The sequence below is a fragment of the Sapajus apella genome, unplaced genomic scaffold (genome assembly GCF_009761245.1).
Source record: "Sapajus apella isolate SASKATOON/1434 unplaced genomic scaffold, GSC_monkey_1.0 scaffold12, whole genome shotgun sequence".
Lineage (NCBI taxonomy): Eukaryota > Metazoa > Chordata > Mammalia > Primates > Cebidae > Sapajus > Sapajus apella.
Genome location: NW_022436952.1, coordinates 25,972,325 through 25,990,219, shown reverse-complemented (window position 1 = coordinate 25,990,219; position 17,895 = coordinate 25,972,325). Strand labels below are relative to the sequence as shown.

At 53.6% G+C, this 17,895-nt stretch overlaps 1 protein-coding gene across 11 annotated transcripts in view; it reads right to left on the bottom strand.

Annotated features, from left to right (window-relative positions):
• DLG4 (discs large MAGUK scaffold protein 4) overlaps positions 1-17,895 on the bottom strand; it is a 29,484-nt gene that overhangs the window by 2,398 nt on the left and 9,191 nt on the right. For 2 of the 11 annotated variants that reach the window (XM_032280520.1, XM_032280523.1), the window contains 16 exons: positions 15,573-15,638; positions 11,684-11,737; positions 11,493-11,543; positions 11,162-11,286; positions 10,896-11,065; positions 10,657-10,793; positions 10,366-10,510; positions 4,582-4,877; positions 4,280-4,382; positions 4,025-4,139; positions 2,154-2,330; positions 1,789-1,825; positions 1,667-1,694; positions 1,490-1,537; positions 1,304-1,405; positions 769-941 (listed from right to left, as the gene is read on the bottom strand). In XM_032280520.1, coding sequence (XP_032136411.1) covers positions 769-941; positions 1,304-1,405; positions 1,490-1,537; positions 1,667-1,694; positions 1,789-1,825; positions 2,154-2,330; positions 4,025-4,139; positions 4,280-4,382; positions 4,582-4,877; positions 10,366-10,510; positions 10,657-10,793; positions 10,896-11,065; positions 11,162-11,286; positions 11,493-11,543; positions 11,684-11,737; positions 15,573-15,638 — 1,827 coding nt within the window. Of the gene's footprint in view, positions 1-768; positions 942-1,303; positions 1,406-1,489; positions 1,538-1,666; positions 1,695-1,788; positions 1,826-2,153; positions 2,331-4,024; positions 4,140-4,279; positions 4,383-4,581; positions 4,878-10,365; positions 10,511-10,656; positions 10,794-10,895; positions 11,066-11,161; positions 11,287-11,492; positions 11,553-11,683; positions 11,738-12,408; positions 12,646-15,473; positions 15,639-17,895 lie in introns of those variants that run through there. The other 9 variants (XM_032280518.1, XM_032280521.1, XM_032280519.1 and 6 more) reach the window with 7 other exon arrangements.

Here is a 17,895-nt window from a genome sequence, read left to right as displayed (position 1 = left end):
GGACAGAGTAAAAGACAGAGAGAGAAAGGATAGGGAAGACGAAGAGGAAGAGCGTGGGGAGAGGGCAGGGACAGGATAAGATGGAGAAAGGGAGGAGCACCAGGCAGGCAGCGACCCAAGAGAGGGTGTCAGAGCCAGGGCAGCAGCAAATGGGGCGGTGTGCACAAGGCAGAGGTGACACAGGCAGGAAGGAAAGCCAAGAAAAAGGAGAAAGGAAGTAGGATAGAGGGAGGAGGGAGGGGAGGACGGACAAAGGACAGACAGATGGAAGGAACAAGGAGACAGATGGGAGGGAGGCAGATGGAGAGAGGAGCCGTGGAGGGAGGGAGGGCAGGGTGGGGAGCATCGGGAAAGGGAAAGGAGTTAGCAGAGGAGTGGGAGAGGGGAGTGGGGCCCCAGGAAAGGGTGAGGCAGGGGAAAGGGCCCGAGGGGAGTCAGGGAAAAGGGAGGGACCCAGTGGGGAAGGCCAAGCCACCAAAAACAAGGCCACGGGAAGAGGAGAAATGGGGCAAGGAGGAGGGAGTGGGTTGAGAAAGAGGCCAGATGGTGGTGGGGAGTTTGGGGTCAGGAAGCCAGGCAGGTGGGAGAGAGAGCAGGGGCAGAGAGCAGGTGGTCAGACAGAGTTGCCCAAGAGGAGAAGGAGGTGGAGGAGCGGAGTCGAGACCCAGCAGGGAAAGAGACAGAGAGAGAGAGAGTTAGAGAGAGCTGGAGGGAGGCAGTGGGGTGGGGAGAGGGGAGGAAGAGGACTAGGTGCCCGCCAGGTCCTACCTGCTCTGCCACCTCTCGCACGGACTGGACGCTGGTCCCATAGAGGTGGCTGTTGTACTGGCCGGCCTCAATGAACTTGTGTGCCTGAATGTCCTTCTCCATTTTCTCCCGGGACGACACAAAGTGGTAATCCCGGCCATCTATCTCATACTCCCGCTTGGGCCGCGTCGTATCTGCCAGGAAGTCACCCCACCCCCCAAAGATCTAACCCCCATTCCTCTAGCTTAAAACCAGCCTCCATCAATCAAATCCCCATAGTGCCCAGCTGGTCATTTGATGAAAGGGCACTGCCAGGGAGACCAAGACTGCAGAGGGGCAGGACCGCTTCCCCCAGCACCCTTCAGGGCCTCCAAGTCTCTGGTCTGGACATGGGTACTGGGGAATGTGAGGGCAGCTGAGAACCACTCCTTGGAGAAACCCTGTGTCCTCTTGCGCACCAATCCCCCAGGGTGCTCTGCCTATGGCTGCAGGGATGGGCCTCCTCCACCCCACCCCCACTTCCACCACCACCTCCATCCAAGGCCCCAGCACTCACGGGGAACACAGGATCCAAACTTGTCGGGGAACTCGGAGAGAAGATCATCATTGGCGCGGTCCTTGGTGGGCCCAAGGATGATGATGGGGCGAGCATAGTGCACTGCGGAGACAGAGCCTGGCTTAGGCCAAGGACCAAGTTGGAGCAGCAGCAGGAGCAGGGGCCAAGGCAGGGGCCAGGGCTCACCTTCCATCTGCGTCACTGTCTCGTAGCTCAGAACTGAGTCTTCTCGACCTGTCGGGAGGCGGGGCGTCTGCAAGGGGCTCTGAAACAGGGGACCTGGGGCCCTGTCTCCCCCTTGAGGATATCAAAGGCAGCTCAGCATGCCTCTCACCCACATCCTCCCTAACTGACCCTACCTACCCTGTGATCCAGAGCTGGAGCCCCAGTCCTAGGAAGAAAAAGCAGGCGGCCATGGGATTAGCTATGAGCTCAGCTCCATGAGCCCTCACACTTCCACCCAGGCTCACCTCTCCTCCACCTACCTTGGCCTTTAACCTTGACCACTCTCGTCGCTCAACCCTGTGGGATACGTGGAGGGAAAGGTGGGTAGGGAAATGGCCAGTGAGGAACCCTGCTGCCCCCAGGCTCCTGGCTGGGTAGCAACCCCTTCTCCACACTCGCTCGGGGCTGGCTGATAACCCCTTCTCCCACGGCCCTGGGCCCTGTGCTCCTCAATGAGGAGCTGTCCTTCCCAAAGGCTCATGGGAGCCACAGTCCCCAGGAGGGCCCAACAGACAAACCCCTAGGAGGTCAGAGGGCAAACCCACCCCTGGATGGCTGTCCACCCTGAGGGACCTTGGGAATTTCAGTGCCTGTGGCAGGAAGGCTACAGAGTCCAGAGCCTCACCGCCGTTTGCTGGGGATGAAGCCAATGTCATCGGTCTCACTGTCAGAGTGGACCCGCCGCGCCTGCCACCACTCCTCATCGCTAGCATCGATGACATGCAGCACGTCCCCAAAGCGGAAGCTCAGGGCCTGGCTTAGGAAGCCGCAGTCCTTGGTCTTGTCGTAATCAAACAGGGCCCTGGGGGGCAAGTGGCTACTGGTCAGAGCCCGGCTGAGGACCCCAGGAAGGTTGCATCAGTCACCCTGAGACCCAGCCCAGCGATCTGTGGATGGCACTCCCATGGCCACAATGGGTGCTGAGAAACCCAAAACTGTGTGGGGGCCGAACGCTGACTGTAATCGTAATCACCACAACTATTAACCATCATTCAGCCCACACTGAGTACAGTTTCCAGAGGGAGAGCTGGAACTCCACCCTCTCAAGAAAACAGTTTGCAGTACATGTGCAAACTGTCATAAAGTCACAGGGGTAACCTTGAATCTGTCCAAATTAATAAGAAAAAGAAAGGTCCCGTGTCTGTAAATCATGGTTACCCTTACTAGTATCAAATCCCTATCAGTAAGTCACAACTCCTGGCATCAGAAACTAGAGGAATGAAGACCCGGAAGAAAGCAATGGACCTGGAGAAGGGGAAGAGACCCCGGGCCTCCTGGGAGCCCGACAACCAGAAGACATTCCCCCTGGGAGCCACCACACAATCTCTGTGGTTACTGGGATTCAGAAGAACCTTGGGGACCAACTGGACCCGAGCACGGAGAAAGGGCAGAGCAAGGGCTCAGGTGTGAGCTGGCACACATCTCTGGTCCAGGTGACCGGAGATGCCACTCAGCAAGAGGGAAACTGCTGATGCAGCAAGATGGAACGGGTCCACGGCAGGATGATGAGCTCAGCGGGGGACCTGTTGAGTGTGGGACGCCTGTGGGACATCCCAGTAGAGATGGCCAGAAAGCAGATGGCCAGAAGTGCAGGTCTCGACCTCTGGAAAGAGTTCAGCCAGGGCCGACAGCTGCGAGACATCTGCAGATCGGGGCAAGAGACGAGGCCACGAGAGCCACAGGACCAGAGAGGGAGAGAAGAGGAGGCAGATGGGAGTGGGATGTGTGGGGGCAGGAGGGACCTAAGCCACAAAAGAGTCAATGGAGGCCGGGATCCGGGGCTCATGCCTGTATTCCCATTACTTCAAGAGGCCAAGGCAGGCAGATCACAAGGTTAGGAGATTGAGACCATTCTGGCTAATGTCGTGAAACCCTGTCTCTACTAAAAATACAAAACAAATAGCTGGGTGTGGTGGCACGTAGTCCTAGCTACTCGGGAGGCTGAGTGGGAGAATCACTTGAACCCAGGAGGCAGAGGTTGCAGTGAGCCAAGATGGCACCACTGCACTCCAACCTGGGCAACAGGAGCTAGAGACTCCATCTCAAAAAAAAAGAAGTCAATGGAGAGGAGCCCTCAGAGGGGGTCAAAATCCCACTGGAGAGACAGGAGGCAGGCACAGCAGAGCTTTGGCCCACCTCTCCAGGACTGCCCACAAGGATGTGAGGGCTGGGGCAACACTCCAAATACCCTAGAGGACCCCTGTTCCCCCAAGCATTAACCTTCGAAGGGCCAAATTGTGGGGTGTCTGGGAGTCCCGAGGAAGTGCTACAATGACCGGGGCTAGAAGGCAAGTGGGGTACTTGGGGCAGAGGCTATTTTCCCATCGACAGGGAGTATTTCAAATGTTAACCTGTGCAACCAAGCCCATGAACCCTGGCCGCACGTCAGGCCTGGGGCGAAAGCTAGAGCAGGCAGGGTGAAGAGGAGGAGCGGCCGAACACAGAGTGCCCAGGAACTCGGAGAGGCTGAGGAGCCCGGCCTGGGGAGTCTCTGACCTGATGTAGAAACCTCTCTTGGGGTTGCTCCGCAGGGAGGCCGTCCCTGAGCCCAGGCTGCTGTTCATGAGCTGCTCCCGAAGGTCGTGGATCTTGGCCTCAAATCGGCTGTACTCTGAGGAAGGACAGGGAGGTTCCTGGGCTCTGTCCCCATCCTACTGCCACCCTCTCCACCCCCACAGAAGCCATCAGCTGAGGAGGCAGAGTCCTAAGGGCCATTTTAGCTCACAAGAAAAGGAGCTTCCGGCCTGGTACCTTCTGGTTTATACTGAGCGATGATCGTGACCGTCTGACCCGCATTCTTCAGGGCAATGGCGGCCTGCTCATGGCTGGCGTTGCGGAGGTCAACACCATTGACCTAGAGAGAGGAGAGGCTGTGTCACCAGAGACAGGAGCCAGCACTTCTGGGTCCAGGTGGAGCAGGGAGTGACCCCACAAGAGGACCAAGCTGCAGCTCACCCACACCCCTCCCCAAGAGCTCTGGGCTGTGCCCTGAGGAGAGGGGGTGGTGCAGGGAGGGGAGGGGGTGGTGCAGGGACGGACAGGCCTTTCCTCACCGACAGGATCTGGTCCCCCTTCCGCAGCTCCCCACTGAGGTCTGCAGGGCCCCCGGCCAGAATAAAGGAGATGAAGATGCCTTCGCCGTCCTCGCCACCCACGATATTGAAGCCTAGGCCCGTGGAGCCCCGGTGGATCACAATTCGCCTCGGTTCTCGGGGAATGTCCTCCTCCCCGAGCAGGTCTTTGGCCACTGGGGAGTAGCGCCGAGGGGAAGTGGGGGTCATGGCTGTGGGGTAGTCGGTGCCCAGGTAGCTGCTGTGACTGATCTCATTGTCCAGGTGCTGGGAATAAGCTGAGGAAGACATGAGGTGGAGATGAAGGTGCCTGGAGAGAAACAGCACCTGCCACCCAACCTTCTCCCCAGGGGGCCAAGGGAGCCACAGTTAGGTGGAAGGGAGGTATCCTGCCAGAGACGCCGGGTGGGGGGGGGTAGAAGGGGATATCAGATCAGTGACGTCAGGGGTCAGGAATTTATAGGTGACCTCAGAGGCTGACTGTCCTAGGGGATAAAGGATTTGAACATGATATGTTCTCAGTATGCCAGGGATGGGGAAGTCGAAGGGGAACATTAACACCATGCTTTGGGGTTTACTTTTGGTTCCTGTGTCTCTCAAATCTCTTAATCCGTAAAATTCTTCTCCCTCTTTTTTCCCCCACTTGCCATCCATTTGTTGAAAAAACTAGGTCATTTATCTAAAAGAACTTCCCACGTGCTATGAGGAAAAAATTTTTTTTAGATGGAGTCACCCAGGCTGGAGTGCAGTGGTGCGACCTCAGCTCACTGCAGCCTCCGCCTCCTGGGTTCAAGCAATGCTCATGCCTCAGCCTCCTAAGTAGCTGGGATTACAGGAGCACACACACCCAGCTAATTTTTCTATTTTTAGTAGAGATGGGGTTTCACCATGTTGGCCAGGCTGGTCTCGAACTCCTGACCTCAAATGATCCACCCGCCTCAGCCTCCCAAAGTGCTGGGATTATAGGCATCAGCCACCTCAACCAGCCTATAGGGGAAATTCTAACAGGGAAATTACTGCTTACCCTCCTGTGATGTGGTTTAGCCTATGCCTCTGCCCCTGTATCTCCTGTAAACTGGCAGTTCATTCTGAGGCTTGATTAGTTTCAAGTTCAATTCAGAATTATTTTTAGTAAGTCCTGTATACTTCATAGGTAGTGCTCTGTTCTTCCTACGGCATCACCACAGGATGCAATAATGTCTGGTTGTTTTTCTGTCAGATAAGATTAATGGGAGGTTCAGGGCCAGTCCATCCATTATAAAGTGCCCCATCAGCCTCTCAGGTAAGTTTTAGCCACACTGGCAATCACCTCCTGGTTTTGGTATGTACCAGGAACTGGGAAATGGTGATATTCTACTACTTTGTTTCTTTGGAACAGGGAGCATTTATTAGTGGGAATTCTTCTGTAAAAATAACAATCGAGGCCAGGCACAATGGCTCACGCCTGTAATCCCAGCACTCTGGAGACAAAGGCAGGCAGATAATTTGGGGTCAAGAGTTTGAGAGCAGCCTGGCCAACATGGTGAAATCCCATCTCTACTAAGCATACAAAAATTGGCTGAGCATGGCAGCTCGTGTCTGTAATCCCAGGTACTCGGGAGGCTGAGGCAGGAGAATTGCTTGAACTCAGGAGGCGGAGGTTGCAATGAGCCGAGATTGTGCCACTGCACTCCAGCCTGGGCGACAGACCCAGACTCCCTCCCAAAAAAAAAAAAAAAATCCTCCAGCTTGGGTAACATGGTGAAACCCTAACTCTACAAAATACAAAAGCTAGCTGAGCATGATAGCATTCGCCTGTAATCCCAGCTACTCAGGAGGCTGAGGTGGGAGGATCGCTTGAGCCCAGGAGGCGGAAGTTGCAGTGAGCCAACATCGCACCACTGCACTCCAGCCTGCTGGGTGACAAAGCAAGATCTGCCTCCAAGAACAACAAAAGAACAGCCCTATGTCAACCTTTTGGCTACTCTCTGAGGTAGTCTGCACACAAAAGGGAGGATAAATGCGTACCTCTCTCTGCATGTCTCTCCCTTTATTTACCAATTACAGAATGAATGAGATTGCCTAGCATTTTCCAAAATATTTTTTAGTATTATTATGACCTTAAAGATTTTTTTTTTCTTTTGAGACAGAGTCTCACTCTGTCGCCCAGGCTGGAGCGCAGTGGCACAATCTCAGCTCACTGCAATCTCCCTCTCCTGGGATCAAACGATTCTCCTGCCTCAGCCTCCTGAGTAGCTGGGACTGCAGGCGAGTACCACCACACCTGGCTATTTTTTGTATTTTTAGTAGAGATGGGGTTTCACCATGTTAGCCAGGATGGTCTCCATCTCCTGACATCATCCACCCACCTCAGCCTCCCAAAGTACTGGGGTTACAGGCTCGAGCCACTTCACCCAGCCAAGATTTTAATATATTTAATGAGTTTCATTGACTGGCCAGTAGAAGCCCCTTCAATTTGGCTCCTGTGTCTTTACTGAGACCCTAGTAGTCTTGGATACCTTCCCTGCTCTCTAGTATGAAAGAAGTTAGAAGCTCATCGTATACATTTGTTGCCAAAGATTTTAAATTGACCCTTCTTCCACAGAGCCCAGGTTATTTTTGGTAAGTTATGGTATTTAGGAATAGTACCATGTGATTTCAATACGGTTTTATGGTATTATTTCATATTTTGTAGGGGCTGCCACACCTCATTATTCTTTTCCACAAAAATGTCTTAGTTCTTCCCCCACACAAATTTTTCCAGTCAAACTTTAGTACCAAGCTTCCAAGTTCCCAGCGGGGAAACAACATTAAAATTCGGACTAGGATTGAATGTTATGTATAGATCAATTTGGAGCCAGTTGACATCTTTAGCATATGAAGTTTTTCCATCCAGAAACACGGTGTGACTCTCCACCCTTCCATTCTTATGTCCTTCAGTAAAGTTGTGTCATTTTCTTCACATGAATCTTACATTTCTTGTCAAGTTTCTATTTCTAATAATTTTATAGCACTTTTTTCTATGGCAAAAGGGGTTTTTTACCCGCTACATCTTCTTATTGCTGGGAAGTTACTAATTCCTGTTATTTATCTTACAAATAGCCACATTCCTTTTTTTTTTTTTTTTTTTTTTTTTTTTTGTATTTTCCTCTTTTTTTCAGGCTGGAGGGGAGTGGCACGATCTTAGCTCACTGTAATCTCTGCTTCCCAGGGTCAAGTGATTCTCCCACCTCAGCCTCGGGATTAGCTGGGATTACAGGTACACCCAGCTAATTTTTTTTTTCTTTAGTAGAGACAGGGTTTCTCCATGTTGGTCAGGCTGTTCTCAAACTCCTGACCTCAAGTGTTCCACCCACCTCGGCCTCTCAAAGTGCTGGGATTACAGGCGTAAGCCACCTCGCCCAGCCAACAAATAGCCACATTCTTAACTTATCATATTAAGTTTTTCAGTTAATTCACTTAGATTTTGATCTAGATTCTAAGTAGCATAATTTACAAATAAAGATATTTTTTGTTCTTCCCTTCGAAATATAACTGTTTATTCTTCTCTTGCTATACTGTCTGAAATCTCTAATGTAGTGATTTTCAACCATCATAATTTTGCTGGCTGGGGCAATTCTGTCATAACATTTTTTATTGTTATGGCTGAGGAGGAGTACCATTGTCATCTGATAGAGACCAAGGATGCTGCTAAATATCCCACAAAGCACAGGACAACCCCCCACAATGAATTTTGGGTCCAAAAATGTCAGAAGTAACATTGAGAAACCTTGCTCTAAAGCAATGAAGAATAACGGCAGTGGTAAGAGGCATCCTTGTCTTCTTTATGAGTTAATGGAGGCTGGGCGTGGTGGCTCCCACCTGTAATCTCAGTACTTCGGGAGGCTGAGACAGGCAGATCACCTGAGGTCAGGAGGAGTTCAAGACCAGCCTGGCCAACATGGTAAAACCCCACCTCCACTAAAGATATTAAAATTAGCCAGCATAGTGACACCTGTAATCCCAGCTACTCAGGAGGCTGAGGCAGGAGAATCACTTGAATCTGGGAGGTGGAGTTTGCAGTGAGCTGAGATCATGCCACTGCACTCTAGCCTGGCCAACAAGAGTGAAACTCCATCTCAAGAAAAAAAATAAAATTAAAATTAAAAAATAAGTAAATGGACACACTGCTAGGATTTTATCATTATAAAATGTTTGTTATTGTTGCTGATATGTAATCTTCACCATCTTAAGGAAAATTCCTCTGTTCCTAGTTCACTAAAGGCTTTCATCCAAAAGAAATGGTGAATTGGCCGGGCAAGGTGGCTCACACCTGTAATCCCAGCACTTTGGAAGGCCGAGGCGGGTGGATCACAGGAGATTGAAACCATCCTGACCAACACAGTGAAACCCTGTCTCTTCTAAAAATACAAAAATCAGCTGGGGATGGCAGCATGTGCCTGTAATCCCAGCTACTGGGGAGACTGAGGCAGAACAATCACTTGAACCCAGGAGGCCGAGGTTGCAGTGAGCCAAGATTGTGCCACTGCACTCCAACCTGGCGACAAAGCTAGACTCCATCTCAAAAAGAAAAATAACAAGAAAAAAAAATTGAAGAGGAGATAAATTTCACGAAATGCCTTTTCACATCTATTTGAGATGGTCATATCGTTTTCTCCTCTCACTCTGTCACTCAGTCTAGTGGGCAGTGGCACAATCACTGGTTCACTGTAGCTTCTAACTTCTTGGCTCAAGCAGTCCTCCAGCCTTAGCCTCCCAAATACCAAGGACTATAGGCATGTGCTAATTTTTTATGTTTTGCAGAGACAGGGTCTCACTATGTTCCCAAGGCTGGTCTCAAACCCCTAGGCTCAAGTGATCCTCACACCTTGGCCTCCCAAGTGCTGGGATTACAAGCATGAGCCACCGCACCTGGCCTCCCTTAACTTTTTTTTTCTTTCTTTCTTTCTTTCTTTTCTTTTTTTTTTTTTTTTGAGATAGAGTCTCCTTCTGTTGCCAGATTGGAGTACAGTGGCAAAATCTCGGTTCACTACAACCTCTGTCTCCCAGGTTGAAGCGATTCCCCTGCCTCAGCCCCCCAAGTAGCTGGGACTACAGTCATGCGCCACCACGCCCAACTAATTTTTTTTTAATATATATTTATTAGAGACAGGGTTTCACCATGTTGGTCAGGATAGTCTTGATCTCCTGACCTCATGATCCACCCCCTTTGGCCTCCCAAAGTGCTGGGATTACAGGCATGAGCCACTCTGGCTGGCCGACTTTTTAATATATGAATCATATTAAGAGATTTCTTAATACTGAGCCATCTTTAGTTTTCTGAAACAAACCGTATGTTATTCCCTTAATATGCTGGCATGTTTGGTTTGCTACTATATTGTAAACTTTTACATCTCTATTCAGAAGCAAAACCGGTCTGTACTCTTATTTTACGTTATCTTTGTGACCATTTGAACTGGACTTATACAATGAAATGTGAAATCTTGTATCTTTTCCTGTACTCTGGAAGAGCAGAAAAATTATCTATCTTTTGAGAATTTCAGAAAATTAGTCATCAAACCACCTGGGCTTTGTGCCTTCTGGGGGAGAGATCGTTGACAATCTTCTCAGTTCCTTTATGGTAACTGATTTTTCCATCTCTTCTCCAGCCACAGCAAGGATCAGCGATTGTGGCTATTTCATGGGGAATATCTGAAGAGGGACAGCTACAGGGATGTCATGGGGCTGCATGTCATGGGGTTAAACAGTATGGGTCATGGGGAGCTTTGGCATTTGAAGGGCTCTCACAGGTTGTGATGTCTGGGGGAGCATAGCTGTCACTCAGGTAGGCATTGCTGGGCTTGGCCACCTTTAGGTAGACAACATCATACGTGTTCTTCAGGGCTGCCACAGCATCTTCATGCATGACATCCTCCAACCCCACACTGTTGACCTGGAGTCAAGGAAAGCAAAGCTCAAACAAAGCCACAGATGGCCCAAGACAGAGGCACTGGGGTGAGGTGATGAACTTGGGCCTGTCCAGGGCTAGTAGATAAGGCCCAGGTCTGGGCTAGAAAATGGGCTAGATGGGGTCCTCACCGCCAGGATCTTGTCTCCAATCTGCAACCTCCCATCCTTGTGGGCAGCACCCCCTTCGATGATCTTTGTTACATAGATGCTATTATCTCCTGGGATGTGCTGGTTCCCTACGCCCCCTGCGATGCTGAAGCCAAGACCTGGATGGAGGGGAGGCCAGAGGTGGGTGCCCAGGTGCCCAGGAAGCAGGCTTTGCGGCACAGGACAGTTGGGATGAGGGTGGGAACAAAATGAGTTGCTACCTTTAGGCCCCTTGATAAGCTTGATCTCCATGACCTTCTCAGCTGGGGGCTTCCGGCGCATGACATAGAGGCGAACGATGGAGCCTGCCTCTTTGAGGGCCTCCACTGCTGCTGAGTGGGTCACCTCACGCACGTCCACTTCATTTACAAACAGGATGCTGTCGTTGACCCTGGGAACAACAAGGTGGGCCTAAGCCAAGGGCTTCCTGCTGCCCTGGCCCTCCCTCTCAAGGGACCCAGGATCCTGACCCGTCTCCTCTCCCCACCTGAGGCGGCCATCCTGGGCCGCAGCCCCACCAGGAATGATCTTGGTGATGAAAATGGACGGATCGTCACCGATGTGTGGGTTGTCAGTGCCACCTGCGATGCTGAAGCCCAGACCTGAGTTACCCTGGGTGAAGGAGGGGAAGAGGTCAGCTCCCCTCACTGCCCAATTCTGGCAAGGCAAGTGGGGTGGGAAATGGCTTGGAGAGTGGCGGAGAGTGGCAGCCAGAGCAGGAAGGGACAGGATGAGGAGCTGACCATACAGACCACATGGGCAGAAAGAAAGGTACAGATGGGGAGCCAAGGGGACCGCCTATGGAGGAGCCTGCTCACTCTTTCCAATGTGATCTCCTCGTATTCCATCTCCCCCTCGGTCCCGTTCACCTGCAACTCCAGCACGGGACAGAAACACAAAAGCAGTGAGACAGACATTCGCACCTGACAACCTGCCCGTCATCTGCTGCCCTCCCTTACTCCCTTCTTTCTTCTACCATGGCCCCAGCCCCAAAATCTAAACAACTCACATATCCTGGGGCTTCTAGGGTATCTGTGTTGACAATCACAGGGGGAGAATTGGCCTGTTCGGGGAAATAAGAGACAAAAAGCCTCCTGAGCCTTGACTCGAGAGGGAGCCCTTAACGGAGGTCCCATCAGCTTGGCTACCCCTTAGCCTCTCAGCCAAGCCCACTCCCCCACCCTGAGAGCTGCTCAAGGACCCAGCCTCAATCGACACCACACAGGCGCACGCGCACACACACACAGAGATGCACATACGCACCGCTCTAACTTTGCCCAGCCCGGGCCCCCTGCATGTGGAAGGAGGTGTAAGAGAAGCGGGAAGGGAGACAGCCAGACAGAGAGGGGAGCAGCAGATGGCAGAGCGGGGAGAGGGGGGTAGGCTTGGGGGAAGGGAGCTTCTCACCGGATGTAACACCACAGGGTGTTACATGCCTTATGTGCTACACACAGACACCCCAGGGCTCAAGTCCACCGGGTCCTGGTCCCACTTCCTGCTCCATCCCCCCAACCCCTCCATATCTGCCCAGATATCTTCATAACTCTCCCCTAGAGTTGTCCCTCACCTTCACACACATTTGCCCTAAACCCTGCGCCTCGGGAATCTGGGGTTTCCCCAGCTGCAGGCCCCTCCCTCGGTCTCACCCACCAGCCTTCCAATCCACCCCTTCCTCCAGGGACCGTGTTGCCTAGCAACGGTATCTAGGACCAGCCAAGACCCGGGGAGACCCACCTCCGGGAGGCCCTGTCGTCAGGACAACAGGGGGGTGGGGCGTGGCCTGGGGCCGACCAGGCTCCCGAGTGCAGAAGGGATCCGCTAACCCCGCCTCTCCTGCCCTGGGCCCCGCCCCGCGTTAGCCAGGCCGAGAGGAGGCCAGGCTGAAGCGGTTTGCGGGCGCAGCGCATCCTGAACAACCTGCCTTCCTCTCTCCCCCACGCCCCTCATCCTACGCAGTGCAAAGGACGTCAGGAGGGAGGCGTGGAGAAAGACATCCGGGTCCTATCCCCCTCCTCTACTCCCTCCCCCTACTTCTTTTGTGGAAAGGGTTAAAGTGGGGCGTGCCCAGGTCCCTGACGTCAATCGCCTGGTCTCCAGACTCCCAGGCGGGGCCCGCTTTAGGCCGGTCCTAGGGGCTTCCCCAATTGCCTGGGCAACCGAAGCCACGTCTCTATGGCAATGGGGGGAGGCCACCAAGAGCCTCCTTCCGGGGTCCCCAACGTACTTCCTTCTTAAACAGGTATTTGCAGCCGCCCAAGCGCAAGGATTCCACACTCTCCTTCCCGCTCTTCCCGTCCAAAGGGGTCCCTCCCGTCTCCTACTGCTATTTCTCAAGCCTACAAACTACCGACCATTTCAAGCTGTATTATAGATTTCGCACCCATAAATCTATTAACACCGCCCTCCAGCCCTTCACATCTCAGCAAATGCTGTTGCCCAACCAATAGCCACTGACTGCCAAAATCTCATCCACATGTTCAGCCCATCGTCAATCCCCATCCCCAAACCTATCCTGGAACCTCCTTCCCAGCACACCCTTCTTCATCCACTACGACACTCATTTGCTTCCCATCCCTATCTCTGCCCGCATCCCACATGCTCCATCTACATCCTTGTCTCGCCCTTCAACATCCAATCCCATCTTCCAACCCCAGCCTCTATTCTCCATTCGCTTACCCGGCCCTATCGCACCCTCCAGCCCCATCCCTTACCAATGTCGTGGCCTCATCCTCCATCCCAAATTCTTTTTTTCCCAAGACAGGGTCTTGCTGTGTCACTCAGGCTGGAGTGCAGTGGTGTCATCATAGCTCACTGATGCCTTGAACTCCTGGGCTCAAGTAGTCCTCCTACCTCAACCTCCTGAGTAGCCACAAGCACACACCACCTCACTCAGCTACTCCATCTCAATTTCTGATTTCCCAGAGAGTTTGTCACCATTCTTCTTTACCCTACCTTCATATCAAGATTATTCTCAAGTGACAATCTTTCACTTCTCAATCCACTCCCCCCTCTTCTGAAAATTGAGGCTTCTTCTGTCCCCCGGCTAACGCCTTGTGCTGGAACCTCCACCCCATGCTTACGGCCTCCAGCAAGTCTCTCCCTCTACCCTCTTCTGCCTCCTGAGCTCTGTACTAACTACCATCCCTACGACCAGCTCCCTACCCTCCTCTTCCCCCTCCTCAGAAATCTAATGGTCCTGCCTTGCAAAAGAGCATCTCTAGTCTTCCTTCCCTCACTCCTAGCAGCCACAGAATTCGCACAAACACTCTGTACCATCCCTGTCTCCAGGGCCTTCCTTCCCTAGCTCTGTCAGCTCCAGTTCACTGCCCTGATCTCACAGTCTTATCCCTATCTGGCCCCTGCCCCAGGACCTCTTACCCTTCCTATCCCCCAACTCCTCTCTTGCCAGTTCTCACTCCAGAACCTGCTTGGCTGCTCCCTAGGCTCAGGTACCTCCTCCTCATCTTCTTGGTGAAATGTCAGCAAGTTAGCAACCTCCCCCTTCCCAGGACATGCCACAACATCCTAGAATCCCCACCCTGACCCCACAGTGTCCCCTCAATCTCACAGCTTGCCTGGTGTGCTCCATTCCTCCCCATCCTGTGTCCCCAGAAGAGGAGATGGAGGGAGGGGAAGATGGAAAGGGGACTGGAGAATGGAAGGTCCCAGAAACCAGGCCTCCAGGGGCTGGAGAGGGGAAGACCCTGTGAGCCCAGAGGAGAAAGGGAAACAGGTGGTGAGGGATGATGGAGGGGACAGACGGTGACAGAAAGAAGATATGGCAGAGGTGAGAACCCAAAAGGATGAGAGAGGGGAAGAGGAAAAGAGAGAAGGCGAAGACGAATAGGCATGAGGGAACATGGGAAAGGGGAGCTGGCTGACGGAGGCAGAGGACTGATGAGGGATAGGACTGATCAGGCCGCAGTGGCCTGAGCTGGGGATCAGGGAGAGGGAGAGGAGAATGCGTGGGAGGAAGAGAGAGACAGCATCAAGAGCCAGCCAGCCAGCCAGCAGGAAGGAAAGGCTGCAGAGGGGGGAGAGAGCTCAGGAGCCCAGCAAAGGCTGGGGCAGGGAACGAGGCAGCAAGGCCCCACCATGTAAAGTCTCAGTCCAGACAGATGGAAAGGGCTGGAGACTAGGGGACAGGACGAGCCAGGCCCAGAGGCAGAGGTAGGGGGAGGAGGCGGGGAAGGGACAAGAGCAAATGAGGGCAACAGGCGCTTGGAACAGAACTGTGGACAGAAAAAATGGAAACGGAGGTTGGGGGTGTGAAGGAATGAAGAGGTCCCAGGCGTGGGGGGCCTTTTGGGGGATGCACACATCTCAACACACAGGCATACGGCGCGCACACACACACTCACAGGCACACACAGGCATACAGCGAACGCACACAAGCACAGACACATGCACACGCACGCATACAGCGCGCACAGGGACAGGCACACACGCATATAGCGCACGCAAACATGCACAGGCACACACAGCGCACGCCCATGCACAGGCACACGCACAAATACCACGCACGCACACACGCACAGGCACGCGTGCACACATTCTTGCTTAGGCTCTACATCCACTCCCACTGGCCTGGCCTATTACTCCTCTGTGGGACCAAGGTGTTTCCAGCCCCCCAAACGCCCCCTCCCCCAGGCCCCAGGAGTCCAAGCCCCAAACCCTCACCCCCAATCCCAGCATACCCCACACCCACGGCTCTCTCTCACCCTACCGGCCCTTGGGGATTGCTGCAGCTCCGAGGCTCCGAGGGCCGCACTGGGGAGGGGGCCGCCAGGGTCTCCTACCTTGAAAGGGGAGAGGTGGGCGTGGCCCACGACCCCGTGGCCAGCCTCGAGGTGGGACAAGTTCCTCTCCGCCACGTGCACCAGCTCGGGGGCGTTTACCTGGTTGGGGAGGTGGGCCGGGCTGTGCTCCAGAGGGGGCGTGTCTTCATCTTGGTAGCGGTATTTCTGGGGATGGGGACGGAGGCGTCACTGGGGCCGGCCCAGTGCCTCAGGCTCCAGGCTGGCCGCCCTGGCCGCCTCCTCCTCCCCCAGCCAATGCAGTGCGGAAGGCCCTAGGGCCTGACCAGCTCCTCCCCCTCCCTCGCCTCTAGCCCATTGGCTCCCCTCTCTCCACTCTCCCACCAGCCCCTTCTCCCGCCAGGGCCTCAGCACCTCTCATCCCTCCCCAGGTCCCAATCCCATCCCCCAAATCCTACTCCTCACATCCTGAGACACTGGCCTTCTGGCAGTCATAGCCCCTATGGCATCTGTGTCTTCACCCCTTTCCGCCCACCTTCATCTTCAAATCCCTCCACCTCAGAGCTCTAGCCCCTGACCCTCACACCTCCATTCTCTGCATCCCGTCCCCAACTTCCTTGCTTCTCTCACCATCTCAGGCTCACTCTTGTTCCAGCCTCCCCTCCCTTACCCCTCTGGCTGATCCTACTCTGCATGGCATCCCCTCATACCCCACCTCGATGACCTCAGTCTACCCATTGCAGCCTCTACCCCATGGGCAATCAGCTCTCCTGCACCTTGCACTCCTTAGGGAGGGACTGAAGTCAGCCACTTCGAGCAGCAGGTACTTGGTATCAGCCCCCTAGGCAGGACAAGGCTAAGCCTGTCCAGTTGTTCCTTCACTGCCCTTGCTGGTTTCCAAGCAGTCAACAGAGGGGACCCAGAGTCTGGCCCTACCCCTACAACAGCCCACAGCCCAGCCAGCTAACCTGGATATGCTAGAAGGGCATGGGCTGGGGGAGGACAGGGAAGAACAGAGACAGCAAGGCTCAGGACAGGGCAAGAATGAGTGCCAGCCTCCCTGGGTGGGGAAGAGGGTAGCATGCCCAGCCTCAGAGTGAATTCCTGGTCTTCCTCTGGTCTTTCGGGGTGAAAGGCCCAACATGACCCCTGACGCCCTGCCCAGTTAATCAGCTGCCATCCCAAGGGCCTCCTGCGCTAGCTTAATAGGGACAACAGCAAAATGAGATTAACTGGGGGCCAGAGAAGGAGGAAAAGGGCAGATGGAGACAGAAGAAGACAGCGATCTGCCTGAGTCCTTCCACCTCTGCCCCTGCCCTCGCCTGCTCCTCGCCTCTGGAAAGGGCCTCCACAGAGACAGACCCTCCAAGCTCCAGGTTCAGGAAGAGGAAGGTACCATATGCAGGGCTCCCTCAGGGACTGAAGAAGAGAGAATGCACCCCCAGTACACATGAATAAAAAGAGAAGGCATAGTAATCCCAGCACTTGGGGAGGCTGAGGCGGGCAGACTGCTTGAGCCCAGGCGTTGGAGACCAGCCTGGGCAACAAGGTGAAACACCCTCTACAAAAAATACAAAAATGGCCAGGTGTGGTGGCTCACACCTGTAATCCCAGCAATTTGGGAGGCCGAGGCCGGCAGATCACAAGGTCAGGAGTTCGAGACCAGCCTGGCTAACGTAGTGAAACCCGGTCTCTACTAAAAATACAAAAAATTTGCCGGGCATGGGAACGGGCACCTGTAATTCTGGCTATTTGGGAGGCTAAGGCAGGAGAATCGCTTGAGCCCAGCAGGCAGAGGTTGCAGTGAGCCAAGATCACATCACTGCACTCCAGCCCGGGCAACAGTTCGAGACTCCATTTCAAAAAAAAAAAAAATTAGCCGGGCATGGTGGAGTACACCTGTGTTCCCAACTACTAGGGAGGCTGAGGTGGGTGGACTGCTTGAGCCCAAGGGGTGGAGGCTGCAGTAAGCCATGATCACACCACTGCACTCCAGCCTGGGTGAGAGAGTAAGACCCTATCTCAAAAAGAGAGAAAGGCTGGGCGCAGTGGCTGATGCCTGTAATCCCAGCACTTTGGGAGGCCGAGGTGGGTAAATCACCTGAGGTCAGAAACCAGCCTGGCCAACATGGCGATACGCCATCTCTACTACAAATACAAAAATTAGGTGGGCGTGGTGGTGTGAAGCTGTAATCCCAGCTACATGGGAGGCTGAGGCAAGAGAGTCGCTTGAACCCAGAAAGCAGAGGTTGCAGTGAGCCGAGATCATACTACTGCACTCCAGCCTGGGCAACAGTACAAGACTCCGTCTCAAAAACAAAAAAAAAAAAAAGAGAGAGAGCAAGCGCAGAATTTCCCTCCCAAAACTTTCTGGGAGGCTGAGAGTGCCCTAATATTTAAAGAACAGCAGCTCCAAGATCAAACGGGAGGAAGCTTCTCAAGGTCAATGGCCGGTCCTAGAGTA